At 52.4% G+C, this 18,431-nt stretch overlaps 6 protein-coding genes across 6 annotated transcripts; 3 read left to right on the top strand and 3 right to left on the bottom strand.

The window, feature by feature from the left end:
* Window positions 1-214: 214 nt before the first annotated feature.
* On the bottom strand, window positions 215-2,780 carry EsH8_VI_000721 (uncharacterized protein; the record flags this gene model as incomplete). The annotated part of the gene is made up of 3 exons (XM_083271974.1): window positions 215-435; window positions 507-2,616; window positions 2,691-2,780. The coding sequence occupies 3 exons, from the start codon at window positions 2,778-2,780 to the stop codon at window positions 215-217; spliced, it is 2,421 nt and encodes an 806-aa protein (XP_083127148.1).
* Window positions 2,781-3,417: 637 nt separating this feature from the next.
* EsH8_VI_000722 (conserved oligomeric Golgi complex subunit 6) lies at window positions 3,418-5,608 on the bottom strand (the record flags this gene model as incomplete). The annotated part of the gene is made up of 2 exons (XM_083271975.1): window positions 3,418-5,232; window positions 5,297-5,608. 2 exons carry the CDS (start codon window positions 5,606-5,608, stop codon window positions 3,418-3,420), a joined length of 2,127 nt encoding a protein of 708 aa, XP_083127149.1.
* A 1,109-nt stretch (window positions 5,609-6,717) lies between these two features.
* EsH8_VI_000723 (autophagy protein ATG9) lies at window positions 6,718-9,604 on the top strand (the record flags this gene model as incomplete). The annotated part of the gene is made up of 3 exons (XM_083271976.1): window positions 6,718-7,412; window positions 7,474-8,194; window positions 8,258-9,604. 3 exons carry the CDS (start codon window positions 6,718-6,720, stop codon window positions 9,602-9,604), a joined length of 2,763 nt encoding a protein of 920 aa, XP_083127150.1.
* Window positions 9,605-12,285: 2,681 nt separating this feature from the next.
* EsH8_VI_000724 (mitochondrial carrier domain-containing protein) lies at window positions 12,286-13,753 on the top strand (the record flags this gene model as incomplete). The annotated part of the gene is made up of 8 exons (XM_083271977.1): window positions 12,286-12,323; window positions 12,419-12,488; window positions 12,581-12,616; window positions 12,699-12,831; window positions 12,900-12,992; window positions 13,058-13,114; window positions 13,183-13,654; window positions 13,714-13,753. 8 exons carry the CDS (start codon window positions 12,286-12,288, stop codon window positions 13,751-13,753), a joined length of 939 nt encoding a protein of 312 aa, XP_083127151.1.
* Window positions 13,754-15,022: 1,269 nt separating this feature from the next.
* On the bottom strand, window positions 15,023-16,644 carry EsH8_VI_000725 (tetratricopeptide repeat protein; the record flags this gene model as incomplete). Its single annotated transcript, XM_083271978.1, has 2 exons — window positions 15,023-15,607; window positions 15,661-16,644. 2 exons carry the CDS (start codon window positions 16,642-16,644, stop codon window positions 15,023-15,025), a joined length of 1,569 nt encoding a protein of 522 aa, XP_083127152.1.
* Window positions 16,645-17,418: 774 nt separating this feature from the next.
* EsH8_VI_000726 (uncharacterized protein) lies at window positions 17,419-18,339 on the top strand (the record flags this gene model as incomplete). Its single annotated transcript, XM_083271979.1, has 1 exon — window positions 17,419-18,339. The coding sequence occupies one exon, from the start codon at window positions 17,419-17,421 to the stop codon at window positions 18,337-18,339; it is 921 nt and encodes a 306-aa protein (XP_083127153.1).
* Between the last annotated feature and the right edge of the window lie 92 nt (window positions 18,340-18,431).

Below are 18,431 nucleotides of genomic sequence, written 5' to 3' on the forward strand. Positions count from 1 at the left end.
GAGGGTAGTTGTGTATATATATACCAGTGCTAGTGTGACAATCTCATACTTTTTGACCGAGCCGAAAAGGCTTCATATATACAACAAGCTTTCAAAACTCCATGTTCTACTTTGCCAGTAATCATGCGCTCTTGGAGGGTATCACGCTCACCCACGCTCTCGTGGCAGCCGTTAACTATATTACATAAACTCTCAAGCCACACACTGCCTCACATCACCCTCCTCGCTCACCAAATTCGCTAGCCCAATCTTCGTACTCTTTTAACCCTGCCCTACTAACACTAGGGCGTATAGTCATCAGGCTCGATTCGAAGTCCGACAAAGAAATTGGTCGGATCTCGTCCATAGTCATGCGCAAAAGAGCCTCGCCCAACGAACGAAGAGGACCCATAGCTGCATCTTTGGCCAACGCAGTGATATCGGAACCAGAGAAACCTGTATACATTTTAGATATATCCAACAGTCGACATCTCGCCGTACCCAGCTAATTTGGAGGATAAACTTACCATCCGTAAGAAGAACAAGTTTATCAATGTCCGAGTCAGATAGACTGTGCTTTTGCTGTCCGAGAAGTGTTCGAAGTTGCGTCGAGCGAGTCTCTGATTCGGGCAGCGGTATGTACTGGCGTCGTACGAACCTACGGCGTGCGGCTTCGTCAATAGCCCAGGGGAGGTTAGTTGCCGCTAAAACGAGAACTCGATTTGGATCTCCCCGATTCTTGTCCTTATCGTCAACTGCCCTGCCAGCCGCGGCCCGTTGTAGGTCACTCCACTGGATAAGGAACTCAGTTTTGATTCTCCTCGTTGCCTCGTGTTCTCCTGAACCGGACCTTTGCGACAGTAATGAGTCAATCTCGTCGACGAAGATGATACTCGGAGCCAGAGTTTTCGCCAGCGAAAAAAGCGCCCGCACAAGCTTCTCCGATTCACCAAGGTATTTGCTCGTCAAGCTGCTCGCCGATATGGAGAAGAATGTAGACTGGGACTCTGTTGCTACAGCTCGAGCCAGCATTGTTTTGCCCGTACCCGGTGGGCCAAAGAGTAGCATACCCCTCGCAGGCTCGCGAAGTCCCATGAACAAGTCGGGGCGTAAAAAGGGGTAGACTACGGCTTCCCGTAGAGCATTTTTGGCTATTTCCAGACCTGCAACGTCACTCCAATGAACCTCGTCTCCTTGAACGACAATCTCGTTGAGAATTTGCTTAGCCGCTGTCTCGTCCACGCCAGATGGCAGGTTTTTCATTATTCTCTTCTGCCTCGCTTTCCAGGCCGATTTAGCAGAAGAATCATCATTGTCGCCTTGCACAGATTCTTCTGACGAGAGCGCTTCAGCGTCGGCTATAACAGCGTCTTCTTTCCGCTTGGCCTTACGTCTCTTGTCCGACGTCCTAGGAGTTGATTTAGGGTCCTCTGAGCAACTTGATGACGAATTTTCCCTCGAACGCTGAACGACACGTCGTGACCTACCGGCCTTATCATGCTCAGAACCACCCATCATGTTGCCGCTGGTTCGATTGGGGGTGTCGCCAATAGGCTTCCTCCGTATTTTAGCTACGTCGGGTGTGCCCTTGCGACGTGCCCCTAAGTCATCGGCATCAGATGAAGCGGTCCGTTCATGTGGCGGTGCTCTGGGTCGCGGAACTGAGGATGACTGGTCTCGTGGTCGCCACGATCTTTCTTGCCTCGGTGTAGTATATTCGACCGGAGAACTGTCTTGGCCGGACATGGAATTCAGAGCGCTCGATGCCGCGCTCACGGATAAGGCAGATGGCCGCCTGTCCGAAAGATCATCAGAGCTTCTTGTACTCCCTGCGACGTCTGAGAAGGGAGATGGAATGTCACGAGGTGTGACAAGCCTTCTGGTATGAACGTCCCACTGTGTGCCTGACAGCTTGCGATGCTGCTCAGTGGGCGTACCAGGCATATTGGCGGATGATGAAGGCTCCGCTGCCATTGGGGATGCTCTGACCAGCCGTTCTCTGGAGCCAAGGGCACTCCAAGCCAGCGTGGCAGCCTTACTTGCTCCGGGTCCTTCACTCCTTGCTAGCTTGCGATTCGTTTTGGATGGCTTCTCTCCTGGCTTCCCGGATCGCAGCGTTGTCCGCATGGTATATTTTTCGGGACTCGGAGACCTCGTGGTATGGTCCATCTTGGCAGTCAGGCGTGGCGAGCCCGAAGACCCAACGAAAGGGGAACTGTTCGCAAGGCTTTGGCCACGACCCACTACTGCCTTCTCAGACGACGTCCTGTTGGGCAGGGAGGGTCTTCTGGGCAAGGCAGGTCGCGACAGTTCGGGATATCTTATGGCTGGAATTGTGCCTTGGCCGATCCAGCCTCGTTCTGGTGTGGTCATGTTTGATCGATCAGGAGAGGCTGATGAGTTTGGCGCGGACAAGTTCAAGTTTTGGGGAGTCAAGGCGTCATGTCGGGATATTCGTAACGCTTCAAGCAGGTCAATGCGCTCCTTGCATTGTATTTCGAGTTTGCGCAGGGAGTCTATTAAGGCTTCTTCCGTCTCGGTGCCCACTACGTAGTTGGGCAGCACCTTGGTGATGCGCTGGTCATTGAGCTGGTCCAGAGCATTCTTCCAGCACCGCATCGCTTCGCTTTCGTCACCCTACAAGATTGGCACAAGCGGATCAGCAAGCAAAGACTCTCGCGCAGTTCGAGCCAAGGAGTTGGGTACAGTACCTGGCTTTCATAGTACACAGCGGTGGAGCATTTTAAATAGCTGTCGTCATAAGTCTTCTGGAGGATGGCGAGGCCCCGGGATCGTGACATGGTACTGGTGGCCAGACCATAGTAAGTGTGACGGCGTGCGCAGATGAGCTCTGATGATGAGACAGCGCCGTATGTCGTATAAAGTTTCCAGAGCCAGTAAGGGCCGATGTGATGCAAGGTACACCAGGCTTGAGAAGCAAGGTAGTTGAACAGGCCCAGACGTGAGGTTAAGGTCGGGTAAGGTAGTCTTTGTTTTTCTCGAAGTGGAAAATGCGGGTGCAGGTGAATGATTGACGGGCTGATTGATCCATGGATGGAGGGGGGGATATACTAGCGTAAAGGGCCAAAGTGACGTCGGTGCAGTGGCTGAGTGGGGGAGCAACAGGACCACCCCACTGTGACTACCACGGTCGGCATCCACCTCACCTCAGTATATTGCCTATTCACGGGAGCAGCTCAAAGCAGATAAGCACGTTAGGTGCCATCCGATTTAAGCACCGAGGGAATGCTTTGAAAACCCAAATAAGACAATATATCACATCCTCTATTTCTTGCGTTTCGCAGCCTGTTCTGAGCATTGTGAATGGGGTGGCTGGTTATCATCTTTGTAACTGCATCTGCCATATCCATGCCGCCTTGTGCTTCATCAAGAGGCACTGTTGGGTGATTTCTTACACGTAAAACAACAGGATGTATTTTATGACAGAAGAACTCGAATCTCCCCAGTTGTCCTGGGAAACAGCGCACGGAGCGACTGGGATTGATCCGCATCGGCATTCGAGTCATTCTTTTTGGCAGCCACTTCATCTGCCAAGAGCAGCATTTGCTCGATGTGCTCGAATTCGTCACAGAACCTCCTAGCAGCCTTCTCCGTAAGTTCCCGCGCCAAATTGGAATCTTGCAAGTGCTTCACGTTGTCCATGGCGTCCATAAGAGCTGATGGTAGGAAGTCGTCAAGCGTCTGACTTGCACTGCTCAACGCCTCGGGCTGCATAGCTTCTTGCAATATCGTTTTGTTCACATCGCTGTCTTCTGTTGTGAGTTTGCTGAGTGCACCGAACATCCGTTCAAGTCCAGATCCTCGCTGGAAGAACTGATATTGTCCTTCCGTGAGCTTTTTACTCTCTTCGGTAACTCGCTCCCACAACCGCTGTGCTCTCCTCTGCGTGAACTCAAACGGATCCAGCGTGTGCTTGGCTGCAAGCAAGCAATTTATCAGAAATACGGCACCTGCCAGTGACCCTACACCTTTGGCCATGTTCTCACAGCCCGCTATAAACGGCTCAAATGCCTCTGCAAGGATCGGCTGGAAGTCACTCTCGCGGTCCGAGGACGTTGCCAGCGAGATCTCGTATGTTTTCATGACGGCGCTCAGCTGCTTGAGAGCTTCGAGCAAGAAGTCGGGAGGAACGAGGTCCGAAGGCGTCTGCTGAAATTCGCCTTGTAGCGTAGCAATGTGGTCCCTCATAAGTGATCGGAACTGCCTCAACGCCCCGGTTTCAAGTCCTGACATGAGATCCAAAAGCCCGCACTGGCTGCCTAGCAGCTTGGCAAAGGTGAACCGATAAAACCCAAGAATGTTTGCAAGCTTGTATGCGAGTATTGTATCCTCGTTGGACTGAATGACCTGCTCGACTCTTTGTCGTAGGATTCTCGTTGCCCCGGATACGTCTCGGTCCACAAGGTCGTTCAGTGCTTGGAGAGCGTCAAAACTGCCTGCCGCCTCGCCCTCGTGCTCTTCGAGAAGTTGCCATAGCTCATTAGCCCGGCCAGACCGGAGGCCCTTGGCAATCTCGTCGCCTTCAGATACGAAGAGTATCTCGAGAGCCTCTCTTTCACTCACAGTCGCCGAATGTGTCCAAGCGAGCATATCGCCCACATAACGAAGCGGGTCGTGAGCGGCCATCTCAATGGGTTTCACCGAGGGATCCTCTCTGCCCGAAGTCGTCGTGCCGGTCAAGGCAATATGGAACGCATCGGACAAAATACGCTCTCTAGCTTCGGCAAAGAAGTCTAGACAATTTTGGAATAGTGAGGGTCGTTCGGCCAGGACCCTAATTGCACGGCGGATGGATGAGTTCATCTGTGGGTTTTCGAGATTCAGCGTTTTGAATTCGCGCTGGACCCATTTATACAGCTTTTGAAAGGCAAGGTTGAGGTTCTTGGAGGTTTGTTCCATGAGTTCCAAGCCCAAGGTCTGCTTCTCGAATCCGAGCAAGATCTCACAATCTTTGCTCACACGCTTCGCCTTGTGAAGGGCAGCAAAGAATTGGTCGTCGACAGGCTCAGCAGTTGAAGTCAGAGAGGCAACTTCGTCGTCAGTGAGAACAAAGTGACTGCGTAGCGCCTTTAGCAGTTGCTGCTTGGAATCGACCTCGGCTCGTCGCTTCATCAACGACGAAGCCTCTTCCAATATTGGGCCCGTCTCCTGGTGCGCGGCCACGATGCGGCCTCTCACATCTTGGTAGTTGTTGTTTAATTTATCGAGAGTAGCTCCTATACGGCGCAGTTGCTGAGAGAGGATGTCAATACGCGACAATGGGCCGTGTCCTCCTGTCGGGCGCGTCGGCACTTACATCTGCTACTCGACCAAATTGAGAGACAATCTCTCCGTTGCTGTCAACCACCTCCTTTTGCAGATCCAACCGTAGCTGTCGGCGTGTCTCGGCAGTGTTTTTGAGACCACGGCCATCAAGAAGTTGCAATGCGTCTCTAAATTCCGAATCGGCATATGATGTTGAGAGGACGGTTGTCACTTTGGAGGATAGCGGGTTCAGACTTCTCGACGACGATGGCGTGGAAGGCGACGGAGGTGTGGTGATGCTTGAAATGGACACATCTCTGCTAGGCAATGCCCTCAGTGAAGAAGGTGCGTGAGTTGAGACCATGATGGGCAGAAACGAGTGAGTCAGCCGAGCCCACCAAGCCAGTCTCAAAAAGCCAGTCGACTTTAGAGTAAATGACAGCCTCAGTTGCAGTTATGAAGAGAATGGCATGCCGTGCTGAGATGGACCAGGATTGTTAGTGAAGATTGGCCACAGCCAACCCCTGCTGCCTCAATGAGATGGTCTCTGCAGTTGCAAGGTACGTACCTTGAGAGTCGTGGGTGCTAGTGTAAGGTAAGATGGGATGTGCATTGTATGGGGGCTTCCAGATGCACTTGTATATTTTACCCAATTATCGCCGGAGGGTACTTATTTTCAGAGAACAAGGGCGGATCAGTTAGTCGTACATAGTTCTAGAGAGGAAGGCGGCATGGAACAAATCCGGCAAAACTATTCCTCACCGCCTACCCCCCAAACGCCCACGTCATAGCCGTCAAGGTAACTCAGCTCAGACAGCGCCTGTGATGCCTATTCGCAGAAAGCCGAAGCGTCCACCTCCGCCATTTTCCTAAAGGTAACTTTATGCCACAGCTGCGGCTTCTTATCTAAGATACAGATACTTTACTCTCTATCCCCTGCCTAGTGAGGCATGTGCAGGGCCTTATCGAACAACCAAATGTTTCAGCACAACCCCCCCCAAATCGATTAAACCGTCACAACAAACCCCTTCTCATAATACTACGGGTCGTGTGACAGTCCTTGAAGCCCCGGCGTTGCCACCCATCTATTGTTCCAACTTCAGGAGCTGTATTTATTCTCAAGCCCCAGGGTTGAGCACGAGTGACTCCACACGAGCTTGTGAGTCTCAGTCTTCCCCAGAACACCCCAAAGCTTCCTGTCACCTGCAGCGTTGGAGCTGGCCACATGACTGCCGAACCACATGCCAAATGACAGCAACCCTCTCAGCACTGATCAACTTGGTCTTTCTTGCTCATCGGTCTTCAGGCTAACCTATCCTGCCCCAGGCATGTAATACCTAGCCGACTGATTTCTCGAATCTGATCTCCTGTACGTGCGCGAGTCGTTTCCCAGCTTCCTTCGAATATGCGCCGAACGACATGAACCACAAGCACACACCCGGACGATAGACTTCCCACCGCCTCGTTTTGGCCATGGCTTCCAACATCTTCTCCCGGCTCGCCCCGCCATCACGGGGCTCGAGGTCATTCTACGAGGATCTACGAAGTAGACGTGATGGCGATCTTGATATTGAAGAGCAAGCTGGCCTGAATGTCGACGAGGAGAATCTCAAAGAGCAGTTCCAAGATTATGATTTAGATCACATACAAGGCCTTGCGACCGAGGACAGCCGCGCGACTCTCGACAGCAACGCAAACCTCCTTAGAAGTCCGCTAGAGACAGCTGGGCGTGGGATGCAGCGCGGGGAAACCCGACGCGAGCCAGCTTCGCGATGGCTCGCCCAGGAAGACGACGGGGATAATGATGTTCCCGCATCTTTGCTGTTTGAGCCGCACGAGGCTGAGGCAGAGACAAAAGCAGCGGCGCACAGGAAACCAGTCGCTCCAACAAAGCAAAACGCCATTCCAGGCCCTTCAAACAGACGAACCCATGCTCAGTGGGAAACAACACAGGCACAGCAGAGGCTTCACCCAAAAGATAATGTCAACCCAACCAAGTCTCAACCAAAACGCCTGGTTAAGGGCATCGCGTCTGGCAACGAGAAGGAGAAGGCTCTTTGGAGATGGGTGAATGTCTCAAATCTGGACTTTTTTGTCCAGGATGTCTACTACTACTACCGGGGTAGCGGCTTTTGGTGCATTGTGTGCGCGCGGGCGCTACATCTGGTGTAAGTGGAATGCCCTGCGAGTTACCTACAGCGCAGCCGGATGACGCTAAACGATATATAGAGAATCTGCCTTCTTCGCTGTGTTCTTCACTTTCCTGACACAGTGTGTTGAATATACCAAGATCTCCAGCAGCCGTTCTTTAAGGGAGGTCACGATCCCCCAATGCACCAGAAAGATGTCTTTTCTGTGGAACCTCGGCTTATGGCTATACGTCTTTTACTTCATATGGAAGGCGGTCCAGTTTACCGTGGATCTCCGGCGACTAACACACATGCGTAACTTTTACATCTACCTGCTCGAGATACCCGAGGAAGACATGCAGACGGTTTCCTGGCAAGACATCGTTGCCCGAGTTATGGCATTGCGGGACGCGAATCCCAAGACTGCTCTCAACATCACACCATCGGCGCGACAATGGATGCGCAATCAATCCAAGGAGAGGCTCGATGCCGCAGACATCGCCAACCGTTTAATGCGCAGAGAGAATTACCTGATAGCCATGATGAACAAAGACGTCCTCGATCTTACACTTCCAATCCCGTTCTTGCGGAAACATCAATTCTTTTCCAGAAGTCTCGAGTGGAACCTACACTTTGGCATTCTAAGTTTCGTCTTTGACGCAAACAATCAGGTCAACCAAGAGTTTCTCAAAGCAGATCGTCGAGGACTGCTCAGCACAAAGTTGAAGTCACGGCTCATGTTTGCCGGGATCGTCAATCTCTTGATCGGGCCTTTTGTGGTTGCCTATCTCATTGTTGTTCACGCTTTCACATATTACAATGTAAGATCACCTTGCTTTCGTTGCGTTGCTTTCTATTGTGAGCGCTAATACAGCTGGCTGTAGGAGTATCAGAAAGACCCGTCAACCTTTAGTCACAGACGGTATACCCCTCTAGCGGAGTGGAAGTTTCGAGAATTTAACGAGGTTCCGCACCTCTTTCAAGAGCGAATCAACATGTCTTATCCGTTTGCTAGTCGTTACATTGACCAATTCCCGAAGAAAATGACGGAACAATTTGCTAGGACTGTTACCTTCATCGCAGGCGCCATCACTTCAGTCCTGGCTGTTGCTTCCTTCCTTGACCCTCAACTCTTTTTAGGCTTCGAGATTACAAAAGAACGAACCGCGCTGTTTTATATTGGCTTGTTTGCTGCGATCTGGGCCGCTGCCAGGGGTATGATATCGGAAGACACAACCGTATTTGATCCAGATTACGCCCTGCGCAATGTTGTTGAATACACGCGGTACATGCCAGATCACTGGAAAGATCGTCTCCACACAGCCGATGTCAAGCGGGAGTTTTCGGAGCTTTACAAGCTCAAGATGGTGATTCTAATCGAGGAGATAATCGGCATCCTCACTGCCTCCTTGGTGCTGATATATTCAGCACCTAAATGCAGTGACCAGATCATCGACTTTTTCAGAGAATTCACAATTCACGTAGACGGCGTTGGCTACACCTGCTCCTTCGCCGAGTTCGACTTCAAGAAGGGTGTGGGCAAGGCCAAGCAACAGACAGGCCCTGGCGATGTGCGAGAAGACTATTACTCTACGAAACACAACAAGATGGCGGCATCTTACTACGGCTTCTTGGACAACTATGTGATTAACCCAAAGACTGGCATTCCAGGCCACTTGCCTCCTGGAAGTCGACACGCCTTTCACCCACCCCCGGCGTTCCCTGGTCTGAATTCGCCCACGTTGGCGGCTGACATGCAGAGCTCCAGATTGGGTCGGCACGACCTTGCAAGAAGCCGGGCTCCTGGGGCCGGGATTGGACAACAAACCCGGACCCCTAGGTTTGGGCCCTCAATGACAGCCCCGTCGCCGATGGCATCGATGCTTCTTGACCCACATCACCAGCCAGCGGCGACAGGGTTCGGCGTCCGAAGCATGCATCGGAGCCGAGCGGCGCGGGGCGGATACCAGGGCGAGGGCATCATCGAAGAGTCAACGGAAGATGGCTTAGGCAGAGACGGTCGTGTACAATCACAGGGCCTATCCGATGACGAAGCATTCGAAGGCTCAGGCCCCTTGGGAGAATCGGTATGGGAGACTTCGCCCCCAAAAGGGTTGAGTCGCGAGAACAGCATAGCAGATACGGCAGAGCAGGACGCGGGAGTTCTTGGCCTGATTCACCAATTTCAGCAGGCCAATCGTAATAACCGGCAAAGCGGAGGAGCATTATGAGAGCTCGGAAAACAGGCAGCGAGAGACAATACAATCGTCCCCTATGTGCAATGAATTTTATGGCGTCTTGTAGCTTGAGCGCCCGGGACATGGGTATTAGTGATGGTCGGTTTAGAATCGTTAAGCACAAGCCGGTTTTCGAGATGCAAGACAGAAATAGACGATAATGCAATAAGCACTCTGACAACAGTTGGGGAAAAAAAATAGGTGGGTGTGACAACTCGAGTGAGGCAAAATCGCCCACGGCCGACAGCTTGGGCTATTGGCGACAGTCGACAGGGCCTGTGTTGGCTGTCGGTTTGTGAGAAGGAGGAAGTACCGGACCGAAGAGGGAGAGGTCGTATCTCCGAGGAACCGACATTTGGACTTGCGCGTCTCCGGGTGTCAACACACGAGAGTAACGTGGGATAGAGCGGACACAGAATAGGGGTTTGTCAGAGAAATGGGCCAAGAAACTTGCAATGCAATGGAAATTTCTCGTCTCGTTGGAAGAAGCCCACGTGGCAGGCAGTAAGGAGTGCCATGCCAGTTGGCAGTGAGTGTCTTTGAGTATCCGTTCCGAGATAGGAAGAGTTATAAATGTTGGGAGCATTAGTGGGTGGGGGATCGATTGATAAGATGAGATAAGTGAGAGTCGAGACCAAGGCTTCCATGAAAGCAGAGATTGACGAGTCCAAGTTTCCAACTATTCGTATATGACAATCGGTTGCGCAAGCAATTACTCTGTAGGCGAGATTTCCGTCTTTAAACCTTGTGTTCGGTTTTTTTTGGGGGGGAGGGGGCGCTTGGCTGCTGAATTATCTGCGTAGTAGTATTCGTATATAATGTACGTACCGAGGACAGAGTGCTTCCTAGTCATGTACTTTCAATACATTATCCAATTCATAGCTAGGGTAGCAACACCTTTGATTTTGATGGCAAGGGCCCATGAGATCGAATAGCCGAGGCCGGAGGGTCATCATTGAGAAGATGCAAACTTTGGCAGGCTGTTATTAATCTTAGATATGAAACCAGCAGACACCTCTAGGAGAAAGGCTTCTAGAAAAATGAGGGAACCATCCGCATCTACGGATCCCTTACTGTAGCGTGGTATTTACTCCTGTTGGAATATGCCGTACCCCGAGACTGTGGAGTATAGTGGAGGAGACACATATACATGCACTAGCAGACGCAGGATGTGCTGCTGCATCTCCGGCCTTAATGGAGTTGAAGTGCACAATTTGAGATTTGAGATTTCGAGTGGGTAGTCTTTATGGGGCACATATGGATCAAAGTGTCGAATCGTGGTTCTTATTGCACAGCTTCTGTTTCTTCGGGCCACGCGCCTTTGGTAAGGGGCCACCGAACCACTGAAAGCATGGGAGTGTTTGCCTGTCCGCTAAGCCTAGTTGGGATATGCGCCTCCAGCTTCGGCTTTTTGGACGCAGCGCAGTCGGACCTGGGGTCATCCCTTCAATCGCTATGCTGTCCTGGACTGGTTTTAAAGAGAGAGAGAGAGAGAGAGGTGAGTAGGTGAGTAGGTGAGTAGGTGAGTAGGTGGATGTGAGTGACTCCTCGATAAGTAACGTCAGCGTCATTGTTTGAATTTCTACACTGTCAGAAAGGGTAGCAGGTCGGCATGGCAGGATCGAATGAGCTGTTGCCGATATCACCGTAAGGTACCGAGATGGCAAACCATAGTAAGTACACTACGTAGATGAGACATCATACTAGAAGACACTCGACGAAGATAAGAGACACAGTGAACTATGAAGTGAAGTACCAAACAAAATAAACCTAAAATACAGCACTACGGGAGACGGGCATTAGCTAGGAAGATGAGCACGGCCTTTTCGTCTCCGAGGCCGCAGACGAACCCCGACACTGGATGGGCACTGACGCTGGCACTGGACCAAGTGGGATATGTTCAATTTTTTATATTAAAAATTCGGTATTCTTGACAAGAGAGTTAGCTAGTTAATAGTTTGACCACCCCCCAGGGTTTTATTTCTTCCTACCAAATCAATGAAACGGGCTATTTTACTCGGACAAGTATTCAGCTAGTTACCCTGTAGACCCTGCTTCAGCCAGAACTAGCTACCAGAGGCTATCAGAGGCTATCAGAAGTACTTAGTACAGCTGGATATCTGGGCACTGTCCACACCCACTTCAGCCACTCACCCACCGTATCCGAAGTACCGTGCTCGCAGCCAGCTGCGAGTGGAGGTAGGTACCTCACCTCCCATCCACCCACCTCACCTTACCTGACTCTGCTAGCTCCAGCTGGACTTTTTTTCACTTGGCCTGGCCTACCTTGCCTCTGCTACCTCAATCTCTCAACCTTTGCATCTATCACACAAACCGTGCATCACAGCTTCCACCCACGGCGCCGCTCACAGAAGGCTTGCTCCTTCGATATAGCTTTACCGCCTCTGCGATTGTTCTAGCGACGACTCTCCGCCCGCCCGGCCCCGTCAATACGGCTACCCCAGATTCACAGCAACCGCGCAAACCTTCGGGTCCCCAAAGGAACAGGAAGCCACCGAGGCAAACAACGACGCCATCTCCGCGTCGAGCTCAACAAGAGCTCTCTCCTGCCACACTTGTGGACACGTTCGCCGATTCGCTCGACCCTCCCCCCAGCTGTCAATCTGGCGGCTCTTCAGCCCAAGCCCTACGGCGAAGCATCTGCTGCGGCCGCAATGGCCCAGCCCAATGCAGAGCCCGTCGAGGAATATGAGTGCGTAATGCCCCCATCCTATACACTATGATTGGCCTTCATCTCTATCTCTCGATAAGAACGATATCGCTGACTCTGGGTTTATTTCCTGCTAGCTATGAATCGCTACCTCCTAACTTCTCCCTGGTGCAGAACATGGCAGCCGGGGCGTTTGCCGGCATAGCGGTACGCCATCCTGCCCCCTTCACAACCTGATCCGACCTGGGCCTGTCTGTCTGATATCCTAGGGAACACAAAACTGACCAACACCTGTATAGGAGCATACTGTCATGTATCCCATTGACGCTATCAAGGTACGATGCGAACCCCCTCCCGCAACTCGAATGCTCGACCTGACTTTGCTTCATCACTTGCTAATACCAACCTTATTTATAGACCCGGATGCAGGTCCTCAACCCCAATCCCTCGGCAGTCTACAAAGGCGTTATTCAGGGTACCTACCGCATAGCCAGTCGTGAAGGCTTTCTTAGCTTGTGGAGAGGCATGTCTAGCGTTGTTGCTGGCGCTGGTAAGGCGTCCCATATGAGCGAAAATACCATTCACTCGAGGGGTCCTTTCTGTTGCTGACAAGTCCAGGTCCTGCTCACGCCGTTTACTTTGCAACCTATGAGGCCGTCAAGCATGTTATGGGTGGCAACCAAGCTGGTGTCCACCATCCTCTAGCTGCGGGTGAGTCGATCTTCTCCGGAACCTTGCTGAAGAACGATATGGCTAACATTCTCTCCCCTCGCAAGCAACCAGCGGTGCCTGTGCCACAATTGCCAGCGATGCACTGATGAACCCCTTTGACGGTATGTGCTTCATCGACACTCCCGGCTTGACTCGAACTTGCTGGTAGCTGACCTCTAGTTAATTCTAGTCATAAAGCAGCGCATGCAAATCCAGGGCTCGGCTAAGGTTTACCGCACCATGACCGACTGCGCCAAGTATGTCTACAAAACTGAAGGATTGGCGGCTTTCTACGTTTCCTACCCGACTACTCTCTCCATGACGGTGCCCTTTACTGCCCTTCAATTCCTCGCTTACGAGTCCATATCGACGGCCATGAACCCGAGCAAGAATTACGATCCCACGACGCACTGTTTGGCCGGTGGCGTTGCCGGTGGATTTGCCGCTGCTCTGACCACCCCCATGGATGTCATCAAGACCATGCTTCAAACTCGAGGAACTGCCACTGACCCGGCGCTGAGAAATGTGAATGGGTTCATGGCTGGTTGCCGGTTATTGTATGAGCGCGAGGGCTTCCGTGGATTTTTCAAGGGCGTGCGTCCTCGCGTGGTGACTACAATGCCCAGCACGGCTATCTGCTGGTCCGCATATGAGGCTTGCAAGTAGGTTGCCCTCGATTCCCTTGTAGGAATGGCGTGACGCTGACATGATGATCTTGCAGGGCCTACTTCATCGCACGGAACGACAACCCGAACCCTTGAATCGCTACGCCGTTATGCATATAGAGAGGAACGTTCTTGGCGATTTGATCACCAGTTGAGCGGTCGTGTAAATTTTTAGAAGGCGGGATCAATGCCCCCGGGGAAGTCGGCCCCCGGACTGGGGTTTCAGTAACGGAGGGCACAAGGGGACGATACCATGCCCAGCAAGGGTTTCTATGCATATTCTGCTGGGTTGCGGCGTGAGGGTTTATGCTGGAGGTCTCGCGAGCCATTTGTATTTGGTACCGGAGAACCGGTGGTTTGGCAAAGTGCACTGTTTGAAAGGATATTCAACATGTTGGCGTCGGAAAATGACAGACTTGTCTGGAGTTGGCAGGCCCACGGATGGATTCACAGAAGCTAATCTGGAATACTGTCTCACTCTCCTCCAACCTCGCGACCCCCCTATGTGAAATCCGTGATGAACTAGGGGAATACGGGGTATTAAACATGGATGATGACAGTGCCAGACTTTGAAGGCCGGCGCCATACGGGAAGTGTGTGCGAAGGAACCAGGTAAACAGTGCGGACGACGGAGCACATCTTCCACATGGGTGGAGAGCCGTGATGTGCAACCACGACCTGCCTGGGACTGTTTAGCGTGACAATCAGGTCCGTCAGCTAGGCATTCCTCAATTGATGGCGGTGTTAGACCAAATGAGGTGAGGTGGTTCATCGCGTTAGATTGGGGGCCCTTTTCCATGACATGCTCTCGGTCGGGGGCAGCTCGGAAGTCAGGCTTCGGGCGTGTGCGGAGATGCGGGGATCCGGGGGCATCTTCACCTTCCGGAGACGATAACAGACAGGCTAGCGGTCGACCATCTAGGGCAAGGTGAATTTTTAATTTACTTATTTCAAGCATGAAGATCTGGCAGTGTCAGCAACTCAACGTCGTATCCTCAAATAGGGGATAGGGCAGGCAATGTATAAGAGAAATTGCCGCCATAGTTTGGTTCTTGTACAATGTCTAACTCACGCAACGAAGCAGCACGATTATTCTTCCAAGGATGGATACATTGTCACATGTCCGTGTTTCTTGTACATTGATAGGGTTAAGCAATCGCCACACAAAATTGGGGAGAATACGTGCGATTAGTGTGGTGCCCTCGGGGATGGAATCCATTTCTCCAGCCCCTACTACGAATGGCGATGATGTAACGCATGATGTTCGCCGTTGATGAACTGGACCCCATAAACTCCAGGCTTTGACCGATATAACTCCTTGATCCATGCCGCACTTTCCAACAAACAGACCAGCCGCACACTTGGTTAGAAGGGGAAGCCGCCGCCTCCGCCACCGAACTTGAAGTGGAACTGCTGGCTTCCGCCCCCGCCACCCTGTTGGTACATGAACGGGTGACCGTGACCACCGAAAGGGCTGCCTTGGAAGGGGTTGCCTTGTTCCTGGTTGTTCGGGTCGTCGCCACGGTCGAACCGCTCGCGGAGCTCCGGGCTGCTCAGAACTTCGTACGCCTCGTTGATGGATGCCATCTTTTTCTCCGCCGCCTCCTTGGTCAGCCCCTGCTTGGCGGCCTTGTCGGGATGGTGGAGCTTAGAGAGCTTGCGATAGGCCTGCTTGATCTGACGCTCATCGGCATCGTGCGCTACACCGAGGACCTTGTAGTAGTCTTTGGTCTTGCTCCTCTTGAGAGCGATCTGTGCCTTTTGCATAAGGGGTTGAACCACGTCATTCTTGTCGGGCCTGATGTTGCTAGCCTCCTCCAGTGACCTGATGGCCGCCTCGAACTCTTCGTTCTCCATCATACCTTTAGCTCGGTACAAAAGACCATAGAACGATTGGGGATTTAGAGCAAGAACATCCTCGCAGTATTGCTTAGCCTTCTTGCCGTTCATCTGTGACAGTTGTGAGCATTCAGCTAACGACAGTTTGCAAACTCTTTACTTACATCGTAGTAACCCTGGCACGCCATCTCCGCAACCTGGATATACAATGCTGACTGTGCGCCGACGGGAATGGTGCCGTCGGCTCGGAGCTCTTCGACTTGCGTTTTGATGTCAGTTATCAGACCAGTGTCGTCGGCGGAATCAATTAGCAGCTTCACACCGGTCATGGGTTGGTTCTTGTCGAACGCCTTCGTGACCCTGACCAGAGTTTTGTCGATAACCTTTTGTTGCTTCAGTAGCTTCCTGCAGGGCTTTGAATCCGGGTCGGAGTGCAAGCATTTCCGGGTCTGGGCCATGCCGTTCTGAAGGTCCCCAAGCCCGTAGAACGTAATGGCAGATATCTTGATATGCGGCGAGATGTCGCCTGGTCTCATCTGCAATACATGGTGCAGATCACTCATGCCTTCCTCAACTTCGCCACGTTGGAAACGACAGCGGGACCTCATCTCGCGCAGGGAAATGGCTCGATTGGCGGTCATGATGGCCTCGCCAGCATGGCCCACACATGCCTCCCAGTCGCCGCTCTTCTCGGCCAACTCAGCGAGGCGGGCGGCACCCTGAGCCTCATCAAGGGCGGCAAGCTCAGGAGAAGCGGCGTCCTTCTTGGCCAGGATGTATTGCTCTCTTGCGCCATCCCAGTCGGCTGTCTTGGACTTGATTTTGGCCAGCTGCACGTGTGCTCCCTCGAAGCCGGGTTTGAGCGAAAGAACCTTGTTGAAGTCGTCGGTTGCTTGATTGGTACGGCCGAGGGAGAGGTAGGTTGTCGCGCGCTTGAATAAAGTCAAGTAATTGGAAGGATCGCGGGCAACGGCGGCATCATAGTATACCAGGGCATCGGAGGTCTGGCCCTTGGACAGATGAGCTTGGGCGGTAGACAGTAGAGAGGACACAGGTGTATCGGAGGGGATTTCGTCGGGTGTGATGGCAAGAGCCGGCGAAGAGAGCAGGCTGGCCGCGATAGCCAGAGCGCAGAGTCGGACGTGCATGGCTGACACCAGGAGAAGGAGAAAACGAAGTGATTGAGACCTTGTTACTACGGAAAATGAACCCAGTAGAGGAAGCGGACAAGTTGGAGAAGAAAGAGAGAACCGTCCAGGCTGGGGAAGGAAATGGAGGGAGGGGCGGCAAAAGGACAATTGGAAATGTTGTCCTCAAAGGAAGCCAAGTCGCGATGGGATGAAATGTACAAGTAAGCGGGTTGGATATGGGTGTGTGGGGCTGGTATTCCCTAACGGAGACTTCAAGTGGCACAGCCTTTGTCTCTCGTCACTTCTGGGAGATGTTGCAGTATAGCCTTAAATGAATTCTATTAATATGGTACGTACCGGAAGCGGACACGATCACTTTCCATGAAGTCGAACACTCAAACTCATTCCGCCAGTTGAACGCAACGCGCTGAAGTGTCCAGAACACGGAACTACACTACACTAGATAAAAGATGAGACCCACTTCGCGTCTCTCTATGCAGGGGCATCTCCCGCTCTTGTCACCCGTGCTGCAAGGGTACGTACACCGTCGTCTACTTGTCGTCTGACAACTCGCATTGCTTCCCCGGATGCCCACAACAGACGGAAACTCCAAGCCACCAATTGGAGGCAGAACCAGCAAGAGTCCTTGGCGGTCTCAGCAACTGACAATTCAGTTTCCAGCCGACGCATGACGGCAAGAAAGCCATCCAAGCAGGGGTTCTATCTTGTTCATATTCAACACGGCCTTAATCTTCACACGAGAGACACAAATCTCACGCCACAACTTCCATCATGGCCCACCTCCCACCCTCAACGGCCATATTCTCACCCTCAATCGCACGCATCGCCGCCTCTACCGCCAAAGACTGGAACTACGTTGACGGCTGGCTCGCCTCCAAATACCAAGGTCGGGCGGTTCCCCCCTTCGAGCGCAATCCCGATACCCTCAAAGCCCTCCTTTCGCTGGCTGCTTTGAACGAGACAGCAGACGAGGAGCGTGAGCTGGTCGCCAGGGCCGAGGCCACCGTTGTCCAGGAACTCGGCACTGCCCGTGATCAGTTGGAGAACCCTTCGGATCTCCAGGCCTCCACTACTGTTCGGGAGAGGTTACTCGGCGCCGTCCAGGATCACCTCACCCGGGAAGGACGCACCGCCCTCAACTCAATGGCCACTCTCTCATGCCAGCTCTACGTTGCCTACCCGGATGCTGATACTATTGGTCGCTCAATGATTGCTCTCCACGCCGAAGCCTCGGAACTAGAGCAGATGAGGGTCCGCGTGCACATCCTACAAAAATACATTGAGCAGGAGTCCGCCACAGCCAATGAATTACTGCGGACCTTGCGAAGCGATGACTATAAGCCTGCCGATGACCTAGCCCGGCAGAATTTAGATATGCAAAGGAGAATCAAGGCCATGGCCGCACGCATCCCCGAGCTCAAGGACCGCATGTGCAACCTCAGCCAGTCTGCAGTCGCTTCTCATCTAACCATTGGCAAGATAGCTCGGGATGAGGCCGACTACCTTACACTTCTCGCCCAAAAGAAGGGGTTGGATGCAGAAGTCGACCAGTTCTCGGGTCTTCCCGACGAAATCAAGACAGCCAGAGCCGAGCTCGAAAATCTTCGCGCAGAGGTCCGCGCCATCACACAACACCGCGACGCCATTTTCGAGGGGCTCGTTGAACGCGAAAGTCCTCGCAAGGGTTGTTGATAACCATCCTTTTTTATACGATCTAAAGTACAGACACAACCTGGCATCTGCTTATATCAAGGGGTATTAGAACAACTATACGCTAAAGACAC

This window comes from Colletotrichum jinshuiense, chromosome 6, assembly GCF_051148585.1.
Source record: "Colletotrichum jinshuiense chromosome 6, complete sequence".
Lineage (NCBI taxonomy): Eukaryota > Fungi > Ascomycota > Sordariomycetes > Glomerellales > Glomerellaceae > Colletotrichum > Colletotrichum jinshuiense.